Below are 20,237 nucleotides of genomic sequence, written 5' to 3'. Positions count from 1 at the left end.
CAGCCTCAGTGGGTAACAGTTACAGCAGTTGACAGCTGGGGCGTGGTGGCTGCTGTTTTCCTGCCTAGCTGACCCTCAGTGTATGGTTTGCTATAGTCAGATGGATGATGTTTATTTTAACATCTCAATGATGCATCCCCTATAGTCAGGTTTCCTTGAGTGTATGGTTTGCTATAGTCAGATGGGTGATGTTTATTTTAACATCTCAATGATACATCCCCTACAGTCAGGTTTCTTTGGATTTTCTCGTTAGGATGTCACAGGACTGTCCCTGTTTCTTCAGGTTACAGTAACACAGAGACAGCGAATGTCTACCTGGCATCGGATGGCGAATACTCTCTGCATGGCTTCATCATGCACAATAATGACCTCACGTGGAACCTCTTTACATACCTGGAGTTTGCCATCCAAGAGGGAACAAACCAGCACCACAGGGCGTTGGGGAAGAAGGTGGAAGATCTGTTCCAGGTAGCATAACACCCCCGCGGACACCTTTCCATCTAGCGTGCATTTTGCTAAAACACTTTGACACACAGATCAGTAGGCACCTTGATCAGTCTGTCTCCAGTCTCACAGATCCCAAAAGCTTGGCTCGTTCTGCCTGGAGAACTTAGTGCTGTGGCTCTTGCATCACTCAGCCCTGGAACAGGTGCAAGGTAGACTTCCTCCACTGTTATCCAGCAGCTGATGAAAATAGAATTTCCTCCTAGAAACAGGTTTGAAGGCCATGCTCAGGGGCTCACACCTGTCACTCCCAGCACTTTGGGAGGCCAAGTTGGGAGGATGATTTGAGCCCAGGAGTTTGAGACCAGCCTGGGCAACATAGTGAGACCCCATCTCTACAAAAAATTAACAGTTAGGCTGGGCATGGTGGCATGAGCCTGTAATCCCAGCTAGCTTGGGAGGCCAAGGTGGGCTGATCACCTGAGGTCAGGAGTGCGAGACCAGCCTGGCCAACATGCTGAAACCCCATCTCTACTAAAAATACAAAAAAAAAATTAGCTGGGCATGGTGGCGCATGCCTGTAGTCCCAACTACTCAAGAGGCTGAGGCAGGAGAATTGCTTGAACCGGGGATGTGGTGGTTGCAGTGAGCTGACATCACGCCACTGCCCTCCAGCCTGGGCGACAGAGCGAAACTCCATCTCAAAAAAAAAAAAAAAAAAAAAAAAAATTAACGATTAGCCAGTATGATTAGCCAGCTACTTTGGGAGGCCCATGTGGGTGGGAAGATCACTTGAGCCTGGGAGGTCAAGGCTGCAGTGTGAACCGTGATAGTGCTGCTGCACTCCAGCCCGGGTGACAGAACAAGACTCTGTCTGAAAAATAGAAATAGGAAGGAGTTGGACAGTCTGCCTTAAATGAATGCCCTGTTTCTTTGCTTCAATGGAACTGACACTTGCTTATCTGAGGCCGCTGTTTGCAAAGCGCTCCCTGCATCCTCTCGCCCCTCCTTCCCCTTTCCCCGCCCAGAACCTTCCTGAGGTGGACGTGTGAGATGTGATGGGGTCCGTGGGGCCTGTGCAGATGGGTGGGTCTCGGTCTGCAGGGCTGTGCCAGCCAGGCGTGGGGAGTCTGCTGTGGGCTCAGCTGGCCATGGCCTCATTCCTCCTTGGCAGCGCTGGCCGAGCTCCTGTGGCAGTGAGCACTGAGTCAGGGTGTGTGTGTGTGATGCAGAGATGAGTCCCAGGGAGCCGGGGGCTTCCTGCAGATGTTGGGGAGAGACAGACAGACAGAGGGAGACACAGAGAGAGAGAGATAGGCAGACAGAAAGATAGAGGGAGACAGACAGAGATGGAGGCAGACAGAGACAGGGAGATAGAGGGAGACAGAGGGAGACAAACAGGGAGACAGAAAGACAGAGACAGAGATAGAGTGAGACAGACACGGAGATGGGAGACAGAGAGACAGTGAGATAGGGAGAGATGGAGAGACAGGGAGACTTGAGAGACAGGAGGCAGAGACAGGGAGACAGAGATAGGGAGACAGAAACAAAGATGGAGACAGAGACAGAGGGAGATGGGAGACAGAAAGAGACAATGAGGTACGGAGACAGAGACAGGGAGGCTTGGAGAGACAGAGATAGAGGCAGATAGAGACAAACAGGAGACAGACATAGAGATAGAGACAGAGACAGAGGGAGATAGAAACAGAGACAGAAGGAGACAGAAAGAGAGAGAAAGAGGAAGACAGACACACACAGAGGGAGACAAACAGAGACAGACAGACAGAGACCAAGGGAGAAAGAGTCAGAGAGAGAGAGAAGCCAGTGGTGGAGAAGCCGAGAGGCATGGACAGGGGCCCTGAGCTGGAGTGAGCAGCCAGCCTGGGCATCGCAGAGGACAGATCCCTGAGCCCCATGATTGCCACCCACGCAGGGGAGGGCCGGGGAGCCCCCGCGGGATTTAGGGAGCCAGGATGGAGACCGGCTGTCCTGCTGGGAGCGGGGCTCAGAAGCATCCTCAGCTGGGCTTGCTTGCCCTGCAGGGACGGGATGTCCAGGCGAACCCTGGACGCAGCACTGAGCCAGGACGAGCCTGGGCTCCTCTGGGACCCGGGGTAGGTGCCACTGGGGGGACTTGGAGAAGCACACCAGAATTCTCGGAGGAGCCCCCTCTGCACACTGCACCATTGTGGTGAAGGCTGAGCCGGGGCACCTGCAGAGACATTGTGGCTTCTCTCCCGGTTTTCTCCAGTGAGGTGTTTGTGGGCCACCCAGAGCCTCCAGGGTGAAAAGCTTTATTGTGAAAAGCCTACTGTGAAACTCAGACGCTTGGAGTTCAGGCTGTGGTGTGGACCAAGTGATTCCAAGGAGATCGTCCACCACTTTGGGGTCCTCTGACCCCAGCCAGCCCAGCCCCCACACAGACAGGGGTACCCCACACAGCTGTGGCATGAAGCCCGCTCTGCAGCCCAGGCACGGCTGAGCCCCCACGCTCTGAAGCCCTGCACTTCTCCCCCCATCCCCCGGGGAGAGGCTGGGCAAGCCCTCGGCCGGTGTTCTCTGGTGCCCCTAAGCACCCGCTGTGTTCCAGGACGCGTACTACCAGAGCCCGGAGACTCGGCTGAGGTTCATGCGGGCCATGCACAGCATGATGAAGCTGACTGCGTGCCAGGTGGCCACAGCCTTCAACCTGTCCCACTTCTCCTCCGCCTGCGACGTGGGAGGTGGGTGGCCCCCCCGCCAGGGCTCTCCTTACTTTCGTTTATTAAGCCACAGGTATCTTCCCTGCTCAGGACACCTGCAAACTGCCTTTTTCCATTGACAAACCTGATAACGACCTGAACCGGGCCAGGCTGAGTCCCAGATCATGGGTGGATATTCCCAAGTTCCAGGAGGACCCCGGGGATGCCTAAATGCCCCCCTAGAAACTCTGGGGCCCTCTGTTTTGGCTGCGGAGCTGAGGCAGAGCACCTTGGAACCCCTGGATTCCCCTCAGCAAGTCTGATTATATCCTGACTCACCCTCCACCCCACCCCAGCCCTGGACAGTGGGTGGAGCAGTAGACACATTCCCAAGGGCTGCTGGGGGATCGGGGCCTGGGACGATTCTCACACCATCAGCTTACGTTTCCCCAACCTCTGAATGCCTCTCCTCCTTGTGGTCCAGAGTGGCTGCTGTAGCACCAGCCATCCTGTCTGCATCCCCATGGCAGGAAGAAGGGAGGAATACAGCCCCCACCCCTGGGCAGAAAGGATTTCCCTGTAGGTCTGTGCCCCCTACACGTGGCCCAGAGTGGCTGCTGTAGCACCGGCCATTGTGTCTACATCCCCATGGCAGGAAGAAGAGAGTACAGCCCTCCACCCCTGGGCTGGAAGGATTTCCCTGCAGGTCTGCCCCCACACTCACCTGCTTGTACAGTCTTGTCTGGCATACCAGCGAGCTCCCCACCACTAGTTTCCCTTCCAGCATGGTCTCAATGCCATGCCTTTGAACATTACTTCTGCCCCGGTTGAGCTTTGGAGAGTCGTCAGAGTTCCACAGACGACCCAGCCACAGAGCGTGCATTTGCTTCCCCACAGGCTGCACGGGTGCACTGGCCCGAGAGCTGGCCCGTGAGTACCCTCGTATGCAGGTGACTGTGTTTGACCTCCCGGACATCATCGAGCTGGCCGCCCACTTCCAACCCCCCGGACCACAGGCAGTGCAGATCCACTTCGCAGCAGGTGAGCCCTCCTCGTGTTCACCCTGCTAACCTTTTCCAGACTCCAGCATCTCTTTCTAGACAGAGTGCATGGCTGTGTGTGCACCTGTGTTTCTGCCTGGGCATTTCCATGGTGGGTATGTGTGTGCAAATGGGACTGTCTACGGTGCTTGTGTGTGTGTCTGTGTGCATGTGTGTGGTATGCCCTGGAGTGTGTCTGTGCGTGAGAATGTCTGTGTGTGTCTGCATCCGCATGTGTGTGCACGTCTCTGGTGTGTGGTTGCATGTTTCTGTGAGAGTATGTGTGTGTGTGTGGGTATATGTGTGCGTGTCTGTGTGTGTGCATCTGCATCTGTGTGCATGCTGTGAGGCAGTGGGTGTCTGTGTGCATATGACTGTTGTGCTTGTGTATGTGTGCATGTGTGTGCATGTCTATATCTGTGTGCATGGTGTGTGTGTGTCTTCCGTGCATATGTAACTGCTGTGTCTGTGTGCACGTCTGTGTGTAGTATGTCCTTGTGTGTGTGTCTGTGTCCACGTGTGTCTGCAAGTCTCTGTGATGTGTGGTTGCATATGTTTCTGTGAGGGGATGTGTGTGCGTCCGTGTGGATATATGTGTGCATGTCTGTGTATGTGCGTCTCTGTGTGCCCGTTCTGTGTCTGCATTTGTGTGTATGCTGTGTGCCGGTAGGTGTCTGTGTGTGTATGTGACTGCTGTGGTTGTGTGTGTCCCTGTGTGCATGTGTCTGTGTGTACATGTCTGCATCTGTGTGCATGCTGTGTCTATGTGTATGTTGTGTGCATATGTGACTGCTGTGCTTGTGTGTCTGTCTCTGTGTGTGCAAATGTCTGTGTGTAGTATGTCCGTGTGTGTGTCTCTGCGTGAAACTGTCTCTGGGTGTCTGTGTGCATGTGTGTGAACGTCTCTGTGGTGTGTGGCTGCATATGTTTCTGTGAAGGTATATGTCTGTGTGTGTGCATCTCTGTGTGCCTGTGTCTGCATCTGTGTGTATGCTGTGTGCCAGTGGTTGTGTGCATATGTGACTGCTGTGGTTGTGTGTCTGTGTGCATGTGTCTGTGTGTGTTTGTCTGTGTGTCTGCATCTACGTGCATGGTGTGTGTCTGTGTGGATATGTGATCGTCTGCTGTGCTTGTGTGTCTCTGTGTGTTTCTGAGTCTGTGTGTGCACGTGTCTGTGTGGTATGTCCTTGCATGCGTGTCTGTACGTCAGAATGTCTACGTGTGTCTGAGTCCGTGTGTGTGTGTGCACCTCTGTGGTATGTATGTGTCTGAGGGTAGTATGTGTGTCTGTGTGGATATGTGTACATGTCTGTGTGTGTGCATGTGTGTGCATGGTGTGTGTGCATGTCACTGCTGTGCTTGTGTGTGCGTCTGTGTGTGCATGTGTCTGTGTGTGCATGACTGGTATGTCCTTGTGTGTGCGTAAGAATGTGTGTGTCTGCATCTGCGTTTGTGTGTGTGCAACTCTGTGGTGTGTGCTTGCATATGTGTCTGTGAGGGTATGTGTGTTTCTGTGCGTCTATGTGGGTATATGTGTGTATGTCTGTGTGTGTGCGTCTGTGTGCCTGTCTGTTGGTGTATCTCTGTGTGTCCGTGCGTGTGTGTGCCCATCTGTGCATGTCTGCGTCTGTGTGCGTGTGCCTGTTGGTGAATCTCTGTGTCCATGCGTGTGTGTGCCATCTGTGCAGGTCTGCGTCTGTGTGTGTGCCTGTCTGTTGGTGTATCTGTATGTCCGTGTGTGTGTGCCCATCTGTGCATGTCTGCGTCTGTGTGCGCCTGTTGGTGTATCACTGTGTGTCCGTGCGTGAGTGTGCCCATCTGTGCATGTCTGTGTCTCTGTGCGCACGTGTGCCTGTCACTGTATCTCTGTGTCCGTCTCTGTGTGTGCCTGTCTTGTTGGTGTATCTCTGTGTCCATGTGTGTACCTGTCAGTGTATCTGTGTGTCCATGCATGTGTCCGTGTGTGCATGTCTTGTGGTGTGTGCTTGCATGTGTGCCTTTGTGTCTGCATGTCTGTGCATCTGGATGGGTATGTGTGTGTGTGTGCCTGTGTGTCTGTGTCTGCGTCCGTGGGTCTGCCTGTGAGTGTCTCTCTGCAGGTCCACACAGACACGAGGGCATCTCCAAACAGGTGGACAAGGCTGGGCACAGTAGCTCACGCCTGTAATCCCAGCACTTTGGGAGGCTGAGGCTGGCGGATCACCTGAGGTCAGGAGTTTGATACCAGCCTGGCCAACACGGCGAAACCCCATCTCTACTAAAAATACAAAAATGAGCCAGGTGTGGTGGTGGGAACCTGTAATCCCAGCACTTTGGGAGGCTGAGGCTGGCGGATCACCTGAGGTCAGGAGTTTGATACCAGCCTGGCCAACACGGCGAAACCCCATCTCTACTAAAAATACAAAAATGAGCCAGGCGTGGTGGTGGGCACCTGTAATCCCAGCTACTCAGGAGGCTGAGGCAGGAAAATCGCTTGAACCTGGGAGGCAGAGGTTGCAGTGAGCTGAGATCTCACCATTGCACTCCAGCCTGCGGGAAAAGAGCGAAACTCCATCTCAAAAAAAAAAAAGACAATGATAATAATAATGATAAATAAAAATAAACAGGGGGACGGCTGTGTGAAGTTATCATCGGTGCAAGTAGCCGAGACGGGAGGGGAGTGGAGATGGGGAACAGCCGAGATCAGCATTCATGGGCATCCACGGTGCCGAGGTCATGGAAGGAACTGACCCAAGAGCCATCACAGGGCGGCCTTAGGTTAGACTTGAAGGAGAACTTCCAGGTGGCAGCTGCTGAGGCCAGGACGGATTGACAGGAGACGCCTGGGCCACGTGCCCAGGCTCATGCCTGGAATCCCAGCCCTCTGGGAGGCTGAGGTGGGTGGATCACCTGAGGTCAGGAGTTTGAGACCAGCCTGAGCAACATGGTGAAACCCCGTCTCTACTAAAATTACAGAAATTAGCCGGGCATGGTGGCGGGTGCCTGTAATCCCACCTATTTGGGAGGCTGAGGCAGGAGAATCGCTTGAACCCGGGAGGCGGAGCTTGCCGTGAGCCGAGATCACGCCACTGCACTCCAGCCTGGGCAACACAGCAAAACTCCATCTCAAAATAAATAAAAATAAAAAAAGAGACACCTGACGTGCTGTAACTCAGCACCATCCGACAGCGGCCAGGCCTGTGGGCGCAGGTGCTGGGGACCTCCACACCCCTCCCCCGGAGGTTCCCGGATGCTTTTCTAGTTTTTAAAAAAACAAAACATAACCACCCTACAGCTCCTCCTGCAGGACATCATGATAGCTGTGCTTCTGATTTGCCAGATCTGCAGAGACAGAAATGCTAAAGTTTATTTATTTTTGAACGGTGTCTCGCTCTGTCAGTCACCCAGGCTGGAGTGCAGTGGCGTGATCTTAGCTCACTGCAACCTCCACTTCCTGGGTTCAAGGGATCCTCCCACCTCAGCCTCCCGAGTAGCTGGGGTGACAAGTGCCCGCCACCATGCCTGGCTAATTTTTGTATTTTTAGTACAGATGGGGTTTCACCATGTTGGCCAGGCTGGTCTCGAACTCCTGACCTCAGGTCATCCACCTGCCTCGGCCTCCCAAAGTGCTGGGATTACACCCCGCCCGGCCGGAAATGCTAGTTTAAAATCATGAGCCCTGAAAGAGCACCTTCTCCTCGCAGCTGGGGGAAAACAGCTCTGGAGACTTCCCACTGCACACTCTCCCGCCCCTTCTTTCCCCTCATGCAACTCACAGCTTGCTATTTATCCTCTCCCTGTCCTGCAGACCGGAAGTCTGAGATCAAGGCATCTCAGGGCTGTGTTCCATCTGGGGGCTCTAGGGGAGGATCCTTCCCGCCTCTCCCAGCTCCTGGGGGCTCCAGGCGTCCCTGGGCTTCTGACCACATCACTCCAGTCTCCGCCTCCATCTCCACGTGGCCTCCTCCTCTGTGTCTGTGTCTCCCCTTCTGTCTCTTAGAAGGACACCTGTCATTGCATTTAGGGTCCATCCTACTCCAGGATGATCCCATCTCCAGATCCTTAATTACATATGCAAAGAAACTTTATCCAAATGAGGTCCGATTCCGAGGTTCTGGGGCTTAGGACATGGACAGATCTTTTGGACGTCAACATCCAACCCACTGCAGTTGTGTCTGGTTCCTTCTTGAGACTCTAGGGGAGGATCCTTCCTGCCTCTCCCAGCTCCTGGGGGCTCCAGGCGTCCCTGGGCTTGAGGCCGCATCACTCCAGTCTCTGCCTCCGTCTCCATGTGGCCTTCTCCTCTGTGTCTGTCTCCTCTTCTGTCTCTTAGGACACCTGTCATTGGATTTAGGGGACACCCTACTCCAGGATGATCCCATCTTGAAGTTCTTTACTCAATGACATCCATAGAGACCCTATTTCCAGATAAGTCCCATTCCCAGTGACTGAGGGTCAGCACCTGAATGTATCTTTTAAGGGGACACCATTCACTGCACTACAGAAGACCATCTTTTTTATTTCAGCAATTACAGAGCGCCGTGCAGCTACGCACACACACTCCCCCCACCGCCCCCAACAGGCAACCCTCCTGGTGCGCCTGAATCAGGGGATCACCAGAGAAGGCCCTGCCATTGCCCACTCACCGGCAGTGCAGCCCCGACTCTCCCTGGCAGTGCAAATGGGAGACGCCCATTTGCACTGACTCTGCCTGCCTCGCCCAGGTGGTGCCCCTGAAATTCCTGCTTTTTTCCTCCCTTGCCTTCTTCTTGTCAGCCAGGCTGGAGTGCGACGGTGCGATCTCAGCTCACTGCAACCTCCACCTCCCAGGTTCAAGCAATTCTCCTGCCTCAGCCTCCCGAGTAGCTGGAATTACAGGCACCCGCCACCCCTGTCCAGCTAATTTGTATTTTTAGTAGAGATGGAGTTTCGCCATGTTGCCCAGGCTGGTCTCGAACTCCTGAGCTCAGACAATCTGCCCACCTCAGGCTCCCAAAATGCTGAGATTACAGGTGTGAGCCACTGTCCCCAGCGTTTTCTCAGCCGGAGTCAAACCGCACGGGCGTGACATCACTAACCAGCTCCTCATGGAGCTGTGTTCAAGTCCCCATGGGGATATACTTCAGGAACACCCATTCCCGCCCACACCCCTCTCTTCTCTGTCCCTGATTTAGGATGCGGGTGGCCGTCCCAGGATCTGTCCGGGGAGGACTGCTTCTTCCATACCTGACGGACGTGTCTCCTTTTGTCTTTAAACCAGGTGACTTTTTCAGGGACCCCCTCCCCAGCGCTGAGCTGTACGTCCTGTGCCGGATCCTGCATGACTGGCCAGACGACAAAGTCCACAAGTTACTCAGCAGGGTCGCCGAGAGCTGCAAGCCAGGTGAGAGCCCATCGTCAGATTCGCTGTTTTTGTTAAGACGTAGTATTTTGGGTTCAAGTGTTACAAGGAGGCCGGGCGCGGTGGCTCACGCCTGTCATCCCAGCGCTTTGGGAGGCTGAGGTGGGCGGATCACCTGAGGTCAGGAGTTTCAGACCAGCCTGGCCAACGTGGTGAAACCCCATCGCTACTAAAAATACAAAAATTAGCCAGGCGTGGTGGCTCATGCCTATAATCCCAGCACTCTGGGAGGCTGAGGCACGTGGATCACCTGGGGTGAGCAGTTCGAGACCAGCCTGGCCAACGTGGTGAAACCCCATCGCTACTAAAAATACAAAAATTAGCCAGGTGTGGTAGTGCGCACCTGTAATCGCAGGTACTTCAGAGGCTGAGGCAGGAGAATCACTTGAACCCGGGAGGTGGAGATTGCAGTGAGCCGAGATCGCGCCACTGCACTCCAGCCTGGGCGACGGAGTGAGATTTGGTGTCAAAAAAAAACAACCACAACGAAAAAAGAATTGGCTTATGTGACTTTGGAGGTTGGCAGGTCCAGCGTCTGGGTGAGAGGCCCGCTAAATTGTGGAGGATAAATCTGCTGTATTTAAAGTTGGCCAGTGTGGCCAGGTGCGGTGGCTCACACCTATCATCCCCGCACTTCAGGAGGCCGAGGCGGGCGGATCACCTGAGGTCGGGGGTTTGAGACCAGCCTGGCCAACATGGTGAAACCCCGTCTCTATTAAAAACAAACACAAAAAATAAGCCGGGCTTGATAGCGGGTGCCTGTAATCCCAGCTACTCAGGAGGCTGAGGCAGGAGAATCGCTTGAACATGGAGACGGAGGTTGCAGTGAGCTGAGACTGTGCCACCGCACTCCAGCCTGGGTAACAGAGCGAGACTCCATCTCAAAAAAAAAAAGAAAAGAAAATCCTAAAGAGAAAATATATTTACTATTCGTGAAGTTGAAGTGGCTCATGATAAAGGTCTTCATTCTTGAGGAGGTCTTCACACTGAGGAGGCTGCAGAGGAGGAAGCTGTGGGCTGGTGTTGCTGTCCCAGGGGCGGCCGAGGCAGAGGGAAATCCACGCATGAGTGGACTCTGCAGTTTACAGCCGTGTTGCTGAAGTGTCAGCTGGATCTAATCTGTGTGTTTCTACGGAGACACACGTACACACACACACAGCACGCACTGTCTCGGCTCAAAGCCTTCACATCAGGTTTCTCCCCCGTCCACCCAGGCTGCTCCTGGAGCCCAGTGGGGCTGCTGGAACCCTGGCTCCAGGGGTTCAGGCCAGGGCTGCATATTGGGTTTCCAGTTGAAGGAGCTGGCCCTGAGGGAATCTGACGGGCACTCAGCCTCCCTCAAGAGTTCAGCGTTGTTGCTGCTGTGAGAATTCCTGGAATATTTGCAGACAACGCTTAATTATCTTCACAGAGCCAGGGCCTGGCACCTGCGCGTTGAAACAGGACTCCCCATAGGCTCAAATGGTCAAGAGACTTCCATCCTTGTCTCTCTCCCTCTCTCTCTCCTTCTTTCTCTTTCTCTGTGTATCTATCTCTCTTTTTTTTTTTTTGAGACGGAATCTCGCTCTGTCGCCCAGGCTGGAGTGCAGTGGCACGATCTCGGCTCTCCGTAACCTCCACCCCCCAGGGTTCAAGTGATTCTCCTGCCTCAGCCTCCCGAGTAGCTGGATTACGGGCACATACCACCACGCCCGGCTAATTTTTTATTTTTAATAGAGACAGGGTTTCTCCATGTTGGTTAGGCTGGTCTCGAACTCCCAACCTCAGGTGATCCACCCAGCTGGGACTCCCAAAGTGTTGGGATTACAGGCGTGAGCCACCTCGCCCGGCTCTCTTTATATTATATTTTTTGAGACGAGGTCTCACTCTGCTGCCCAGGCTGGTGTGCAGTGGCGCAGTCACAGCTCATTGCAGCCTTGACCTCCTAGGCTCAAGCTGTCCTCCCACCTCAGCCTCCCGAGTAGCTGGAAGTACAGGCATGCATCACCATGCCCAGCTAATTTTTTAAGAAGTTTTTTCTGAGACCGGGCACGGTGGCTCACACCTGTAATCCCAGCACTTTGGGAGGCCGAAGTGGGCGGATCTCGAGGTCAGGAGTTTGAGACCAGCCTAAGCCACGTGGTGAAACCCCGCCTCTACTAAAAATACAAAAATTAGCCTGGCGTAGTGGTGCACGCCTCTAATTCTAGCTACTCAGGAGGCTGAGAGAGGACATCACTTGAACCTGGGAGGCGAAGGTTGCAGTGAGCAGAGATCGCGCCACTGCACTCCAGCCTGGGCAACACAGCAAGACTCCGTCTCAAAAAAAAAAAAAAAAAAGTTTTTTGTGGAGATGGGAGTCTCCCTCTGTCACCCAGGCTGGAGTGCAGTGGTGTCATCATAGTTCACTGCAGCCTTGACCTCCTGCGCTCAAGCAATCCTCCTGCCTCAGCCTCCCGAGTATTTGGGAGTACAAGCATTTGTCATCATGCCCTGTTAGGTTTTTTAAAATTTTTGTAGAGATGAGATCTTGCTATGTTGCCCAGGCTACCCTCAAACTCCTGGGCTCAAGCGATCCTCCTGCGTCAGCCTCCCAAAATGCTGGGGTTAAAGACATGAGCCACTGCACCCGGCCTCTGTCTCTCTTTCTCTCTCTTCTCCCTCTTCCTCTCTGTCTCCTCCTCTCTGTGTCTTTTTAGGTATCTCATCTATCATCATCAATCTCTGTTTCTCTTCTCTCCTCCTTCCTCCTTTCCTTCCTTCTCTGTCTCTTCCTCCCTCTCTCCACCCTGTCTCTGTCTCTCTTTACACATCTATCATCCTTTTTTAAAAAAAATAAAATAGAGACAGGGTCTCACTATGTTGCTCAGGTTGGTTTCAAACTCCTGGGCTCAAACCATCCTCCCACCTCTGCCTCCCAAAGTGCTGCGATTACAGGTGTGAGCCACTGCGTCTGGCCTTCTAACAATGCTCCGTCACCTGTCATCTGTCTATCATTTATTACCTATCCATCCATCCATCATCTACCTACCCATCATCTACCATATATTCACCCATCCATCCATCTCATCCATGCATCCATCTATTCATCTATTTACCTATCATCTACCATCTATTCACCCATTCATCCATCTCATGAATGCATCCATCTATATCCATCCATTCATCTACCTACCTTCCTATCACCTACCATCAATACACCCATCCATCCATCTCATCCATGCATCCATCTATCCATCCATTCATCTATCTACCTGCCCATCATGTACCATCTATTCACCCATCCATCCATGCATCCATCTATCCATCCATTCATCTACCTACCCATCATCTACCATCTATTCACCCATCCATCCATCTCATGAATGCATCCATCTATATCCATCCATTCATCTACCTACCTGCCTATCACCTACCATCTATTCACCCATCCATCCATCTCATCCATGCATCCATCTATCCATCTACCTACCCACCCATCATCTACCATCTATTCACCCATCCATCCATCTCATCCATGCATCCATCTATCCATCCATTCATCTATCTACCTGCCCATCATGTACCATCTATTCACCCATCCATCCATCTCATCCATCCATCCATCCATCCATCTACCTACCCATCATCTACCATCTATTCACCCATCCATCCATCTCATCCATGCATCCATCTATCCATCCATCTACCTTCCCATCATCTACCATCTATTCACCCGTCCATCCATCTCATGAATGCATCCATCTATATCCATCCATTCATCTACCTACCTGCCTATCACCTACCATCAATACACCCATCCAACTCATCCCTGCATCCATCTATCCATCCATCCATCTACCTACCTACCCATCATCTACCATCTATTCACCCAGCCATCCATCCATCCATCTCATCCATGCATCCATCTACCTACCCATCATCTACCATCAGTTCACCCATCCATCCATCTCATCCATGCATCCATCTATCCATCCATCCATCTACCTACCCATCATCTACCATCTATTCACCCAGCCATCCATCCATCCATGCATCCATCTACCTACCCATCATCTACCATCAATTCACCCATCCATCCATCTGCCCATCATCTACCATCAGTTCACCCATCCATCCATCTCATCCATGCATCCATCTATCCATCCATCCATTCATCTACCTACCCATCATCTACCATCTATTCACCCATCCATCTAATCCATGCATCCATCTATCCATCCATTCATCTACCTATGTACCCATCATCTACCATCTATTCACCCATCCATCCATCTGTTCCATGCATCCATCTATCCATCCATTCATCTATCTACCTACCCATCATCTATTATCTATTCACCCATCCATCCATCTCATGCATGCATCCATCTATCTATCCATTGATCTACCTACCTACCCATCATCTACCATCTATTCACTCATCCATCCATCTCATTCATGCATCCATCTATCCATCCATTCATCTACCTACTTAACCATCATCTACTATCTATTCACCCATCCATCCATCACATCCATGCATCCATCTATACATCCATCTATCTACCTACCTACCCGTCTATTCACCCATCCATCCATCACATCCATGCATCCATCTATACATCCATCTATCTACCTACCTACCCGTCTATTCACCCATCCATCCATCTCATCCATGCCTCCATCTATCCATCCATCCATCCACCTACCTACCCATCATCTACCATCTATTCACCCATCCATCACATCCATACATCCATCTATCCATCCACTCATCTATGTCCCCATCATCTACCATCTCTTCACCCATCCATCCATCCATTCATCTATCTACGTACCCATCATCTACCATCTATTCATCCATTCATCCATCTCATCCATGCATCCATCTATCCACCCATCCATCTACCTACCATCTATTCACCTATCCATCCATCTCATCCATGCACCCATCTATTCATCTTCCTACCTACCCATCATCTACCATCTATTCACCCATCCATCCATCTCATCCATGCGTCCATCTATCCATCCATTCATCTACCTTCCCATCATCTACCATCTATTCACCCATCCATCGATCTCATGCATGCATCCATCTATCCATCCATTCATCTACCTACCTACGCATAATCTACCATCTATTCACTCATCCATCCATCTCATCCATGCATCCATCTATCTATCCATTCATCTACCTACCTAACCATCATCTACTATCTATTCACCCATCCATCCATCACATCCATGCATCCATCCATCCATTTACCTACCTACCCATCTATTCACCCATCCATCCATCTCATCCATGCCTCCATCTATCCATCCACCTACCTACCCATCGTCTACCATCTATTCACCCATCCATCACATCCATACATCCATCTATCCATCCATTCATGTATCTACGTACCCATTATCTACCATCTATTCACCCATCCATCTCATCCATGTATCCATCCATTCATCTAACTACGTACCCATCATCTACCATCTATTCATCCATTCATCCATCTCATCCATGCATCCATCTATCCATCTACCTACCCACCCATCATCTACCATCTATTCACCTATCCATCCATCTCATCCATGCATCCATCAATCTCATCCATGCATCCATCCATCCACCTATGTACCCATCATCTACCATCTATTCACCCATCCATCCATCTCATCCATGCATCCATCTATCCATCCATTCATCTATCTACCTGCCCATCATGTACCATCTATTCACCCATCCATCCATCCATTCATCTATCTACCCATCATCTACCATCTATTCACCCATCCATCCATCTCATCCATGCGTCCATCTATCCATCCATCTACCTTCCCATCATCTACCATCTATTCACCCATCCATCCCTCTCATGCGTGCATCCATCTATCCATCCATTCATCTACCTACCTACGCATAATCTACCGTCTATTCACTCATCCATCCATCTCATCCATGCATCAATCTATCCATCCATTCATCTATCTACGTACCCATCATCTACCATCTATTCATCCATTCATCCATCTATCCATCCATTCATCTACCTACCCATCATCTACCATCTATTCACCCATCCATCCATCTCATCCATGCATCCATCTATCCATCTACCTACGTACCCATCAGCTACCATCTGTTCACCCAACCATCCATTTCATCCATGCATCCATCCATTCATCTTCCTACCTACCCATCATCTACCATCTATTCACCCATCCATCCATCTCATCCATACATCCATATATCCATCCATTCATCTATCTACCTGCCCATCATGTACCATCTATTCACCCATCCATCCATCTCATCCATGCATCCATCTATCCATCCATTCATCTATCTACCTACCCATCATCTACCATCTATTCACCCATCCATCCATCTCATGCATGCATCCATCTATCCATCCATTCATCTGTCTACCTGCCCATCATGTACCATCTATTCACCCATCCATCCATCTCATCCATTTATCCATCCACTCATCTACCTACCTAACCATCATCTACTATCTATTCACCCATCCCTCCATCTATACATCCATCTACCTACCTACCCATCTATTCACCCATGCATCCATCTCATCCATGCCTCCATCTATCCATCCACCTACCTACCCATCATCTACCATCTATTCACCCATCCATCTCATCCATGCATCCATCTATCCATCCATTTCTCTATCTACGTACCCATCATCTACCATCAGTTCACCCATCCATCCATCTCATCCATCCATCCATCTACCCATCATCTACCATCAGTTCACCCATCCATCCATCTCATCCATGCATCCATCTATCCATCCATCCATTCATCTACCTACCCATCATCTACCATCTATTCACCTATCCATCCATCTCATCCATGCATCCATCCATCCATCTACCTATGTACCCATCATCTACCATCTATTCACCCAACCATCCATCTCATCCATGCACCCATCTATTCATCTTCCTACCTACCCATCATCTACCATCTATTCACCCATCCATCCATCTCATCCATGCATCCATCTATCCATCCATTCATCTGTCTACCTGCCCATCATGTACCATCTATTCACCCATCCATCCATCTCATCCATCTATCCATCCACTCATCTACCTACCTACCCATCATCTACCATCTATTCACCCATCCATCCATCCACCTACCTACCCATCACTTACCATCTGTTCATGCATCCATCCTTCTCATCCATGCGTCCACCTATCCATACATCTTTCTACCTACCTACCCACCCATCATCTACCATCTGTTCATCCATGCATCCAGGAGAACCGGAAAAGGTCCAGGTGATGCATCCATCTATCCATCCATCTTTCGATCAAATCTCCTTCTCCCTGTCTGTCTGCCCTGCATCAAGTCTCTGTCTCTCTCCCCTCCCCTACCTGTGTGGGCCCCTTGGGCAAGGGTTCTCGGCAGCCTCTGCTCACCGTTCTGAGCTCCTGTTGCCTGCTGTGTCTCCTGTGTCCGGCTGAAGGATCCCCGCCTGGCTGGCCAGGACTCCAGCTCTCTGCTGTCTCCCTCAGGGGCTGGCCTGCTGCTGGTGGAGACGCTCCTGGATGAGGAGAAGAGGGTGGCACAGCACGCCCTGATGCAGTCACTGAACATGCTGGTGCAGACTGAAGGCAAGGAGCGGAGCCTGGGCGAGTATCAGTGCTTGCTGAAGCTGCACGGCTTCCACCAGGTGCAGGTGGTGCACTTGGGGGGTGTCCTGGATGCCATCTTGGCCACCAAAGTGGCCCCCTGAAGCCCAGGCATCATGTTCATTATAGGGATGTCCTCCCCCAGGCTGTAGGTGGACCGCCCGGTCCCCAAGTACCATAGGACAGTCACATAGGAGCGTGTACAGTCGTGACTGAATAAAGAAAGCAAAAGCCTGTCTCTGCCTCCTCCGTAGGGGTTTTGATGAGGGAGAAGGCTGCATTTAGGGAGGAGACAGAGGCTGCATTTGGGGAAGAGGGGAAGGAGGCTGCATTTGGGGAGGAGGAGACAGAGGCTGCATTTGGGGAGGGGGGACAGAGGCTGCATTCGGGGAGGAGAAGATGGAGGCTGCATTTGGGGAGGAGAAGATGGAGGCTGCATTCGGGGAGGAGGGAGGAGATGAAGGCTGCATTCGGGGAGGAGGGGAAGGAGGCTGCATTCGGGGAGGAGGGAAAGGAGGCTGCATTCGGGGAGGAGGGGAAGCAGGCTGCATTTGGGGAGGAGGGGAGCAGAGGCTGCATTTGGGGGGAGGGGAAGGAGGCTGCATTTAGGGAGTGGGAACAGAGGCTGCATTTTGGGACGGGGAAGGAGGCTGCATTTGGGGAGAAGGAGAAGGAGGCTGCATTTGGGGAGGAGGAGAAGGAGGCTGCATTCGGGAAGGAGGCGATGGAGGCTGCATTGGAGGAAGAGAGGAAGGAGGCTGAATTGGGGAGGAGGGAAGAGGTGGAGGCTGAATTGGGGAGGAGGGAAGAGGTGGAGGCTACATTTGGGGAGGAGGGGAAGGAAGCTGCATTGGGGAGGAGGGAGGAGATGGAGGCTGCATTTGGGGAGAAGGGAGGCGATGGAGGCTGCATTTGGGGAGGAGGGAGATGGAGGCTGCATTTGGGGACGAGGGGAAGGAGGCGGCATTTGGGGAGGGGGGGACAGAGGCTGCATTTGGGGAGGGGAGGAGGAGGCTGCATTTGGGGAGTGGGGACAGAGAGTGCATTTTGGGAGGGTGAAGGAGGCTGCATTGGGGAGGAGCGAGGAGATAGAGGCTGCATTGGGGAGGAGCGAGGAGATAGAGGCTGCATTTGGGGAGTGGGGACAGAAGCTGCATTTGGGGAGGAGGAGGAAAAGGAGGCTGCATTTGGGAAGGAGGGGAAGGAGGCTGTATTGGGGGAGGAGGGGACAGAGGCTGCATTCAGGGAGGAGGGGACAGAGGCTGAATTGGGGGAGGAGGGAATGGAGGCTGCATTTTTAGTGGAGGAGATGGAGGCTGCATTCGGGGAGGAGGGGACGGAGGGACAGCCAGGGATAACTGTTCAGCCCACGGATGTTCTGGGAACCATCAGCCTTCCAGAGTAGCCGGTGGGGACTCCCGGGGAGGGCGGTGGGGACAGGGCTTTCTTCTACCTCCTAGCAGGCAGACGGCTGCTGTGACGGTGCCATCTACCAGGCAGGGTCTCAGTCCTTCTCCGCACTCCAGCCTCCATCTTCCCATCTTCTGCACGATTTCCAGTGTGTTTCCTCCATGGGACACCATCGCTGCCACTCACCCCTGGATGCCCACAGGCTACGGAGTGGCAGTTCTCTGGGCGGCTTCCATCCTCCTGCCTTGGTGCAGAGACTGTCACAAGCGGGACCTCCCCAGCCCCTGCTGCGGGGCTGAAATGCGTCTGTAAACACCCCCCACCCCGAGCCCAGGCAGGCCAGACTCACACCCACCCCATGAGGCCCTCCTGGGCACACACTCACTGCGGTTGTAGGGAGCTCAGCGCATCCACGTTTCCCCCGTGCTCCGCTCCCAGTTGCTTTTCCCGGGCTGTGTCCCGACCGTCAGACCTCAGTTCGCCCTCTGGTGCCCACACAGCCCCCTTTCCTCCCTGGCCCCCCAACCAGGGAGTGGCTGGGCCAACCTGGGGCTGGGCTGGGGTGGAGCTCTTTAACTCACAGCCTTGACCTCAGGAGGCACTGAGGTTCAGGAGGCATCTGCAAAGCGAGGAGAACCGGAGCAGGCCTAGGTGCTGTTTTCACGTCGCGAGCACCCAGCTTACCTGCTCCTGGGCTGGGCGTCAGTCTGCTGTATTTCAGCTGTTTTCCTTTTTCCGAGACGGACTCTGGAGTTTAGCTCTTCTTGCCCAGACTGGAGTACAATAATGCAATCTCGGCTCACTGCAACCTCGGCCTCCTGGGCAGTCTATTTCAAGGTGCAAACTCCGCCTCCTGGGCGGCCTATTTCAAGGTGGAAGCCCCGCCTCCCAGGCAGCTTATTTCAAGGTGGAAGCCCCGCCTTCTACGCCTATTTCAAGGCGCAAGCCCCGCCTCCCGGGCGGCCTATTACAAGGTGCAAGCTCCACCTCCCGGGCAGCCTATTTCAAGGTGCAAGCTCCGCCTCCCAGGCGGCCTGTTTCAAGGTGCAAACTCCGCCTCCTAGGCCTATTTAAAGGCGCAAGCCCTGCCTCCCGGGCGGCCTATATCAAGGTGCAAGCTCTGCCTCCCAGGCAGCCTATTTCAAGGTGCAAGCCCCGCCTCCTAGCCCTATTTCAAGGCGCAAGCCCCGCCTCCTGGGTAGCCTATTTCAAGGTGCAAACTCCGCCTCCTAGGCCTATTTAAAGGCGCAAGCCCCGCCTCCCGGGCGGCCTATTTCAAGGTGCAAGCCCCGCCTCCTAGCCCTATTTCAACGTGCAAGCCCCGCCTCCCAGGCAGCTTATTTCAAGGTGCAAGCTCCGCCTCCCAGGCGGCCTATATCAAGGCGCAAGCCCCGCCTCCCGGACGGCCTATATCAAGGTGCAAGCCCCGCCTCCCGGGCGGCCTATTACAAGGTGCAAGCTCCACCTCCCGGGCGGCCTATTTCAAGGTGCAAGCTCCGCCTCCCAGGCGGCCTATTTCAAGGTGCAAGCTCCGCCTCCCAGGCGGCCTATTTCAAGGTGCAAGCCCCGCCTCCCAGGCGGCCTATATCAAGGCGCAAGCCCCGCCTCCTGGACGGCCTATTTAAAGGCGCAAGCCCCGCCTCCCAGGCAGCCTATTTC

The 20,237-nt window shown here is 52.9% G+C and overlaps 1 protein-coding gene and 1 long non-coding RNA gene across 3 annotated transcripts in view; one reads left to right on the top strand and one right to left on the bottom strand.

The window, feature by feature from the left end:
- Positions 1-17,404, top strand: part of ASMTL (acetylserotonin O-methyltransferase like) — a 55,962-nt gene extending 38,558 nt beyond the window's left edge. Inside the window, 5 exon segments of one of the 2 annotated variants that reach the window (NM_001280168.1) lie at positions 284-468; positions 3,035-3,167; positions 4,023-4,166; positions 9,405-9,527; positions 17,052-17,404. In NM_001280168.1, the coding sequence (NP_001267097.1) occupies positions 284-468; positions 3,035-3,167; positions 4,023-4,166; positions 9,405-9,527; positions 17,052-17,272 (806 nt within the window). In that variant the 3' untranslated portion in view covers positions 17,273-17,404. 2 annotated transcript variants of the gene reach the window in all.
- LOC134809346 (uncharacterized) lies at positions 10,536-18,633 on the bottom strand. The gene is made up of 3 exons (XR_010154839.1): positions 18,622-18,633; positions 16,956-17,080; positions 10,536-10,674 (listed from the first exon to the last, which is right to left on the bottom strand). It is a non-coding gene; the product is annotated as an uncharacterized LOC134809346 (long non-coding RNA).
- Positions 18,634-20,237: the final 1,604 nt, after the last annotated feature.

The sequence above is a fragment of the Pan troglodytes genome, chromosome X, assembly GCF_028858775.2.
Source record: "Pan troglodytes isolate AG18354 chromosome X, NHGRI_mPanTro3-v2.0_pri, whole genome shotgun sequence".
NCBI classification, from domain to species: Eukaryota; Metazoa; Chordata; class Mammalia; order Primates; family Hominidae; genus Pan; species Pan troglodytes.
This window is presented reverse-complemented; position numbering and strand designations above follow the sequence as displayed.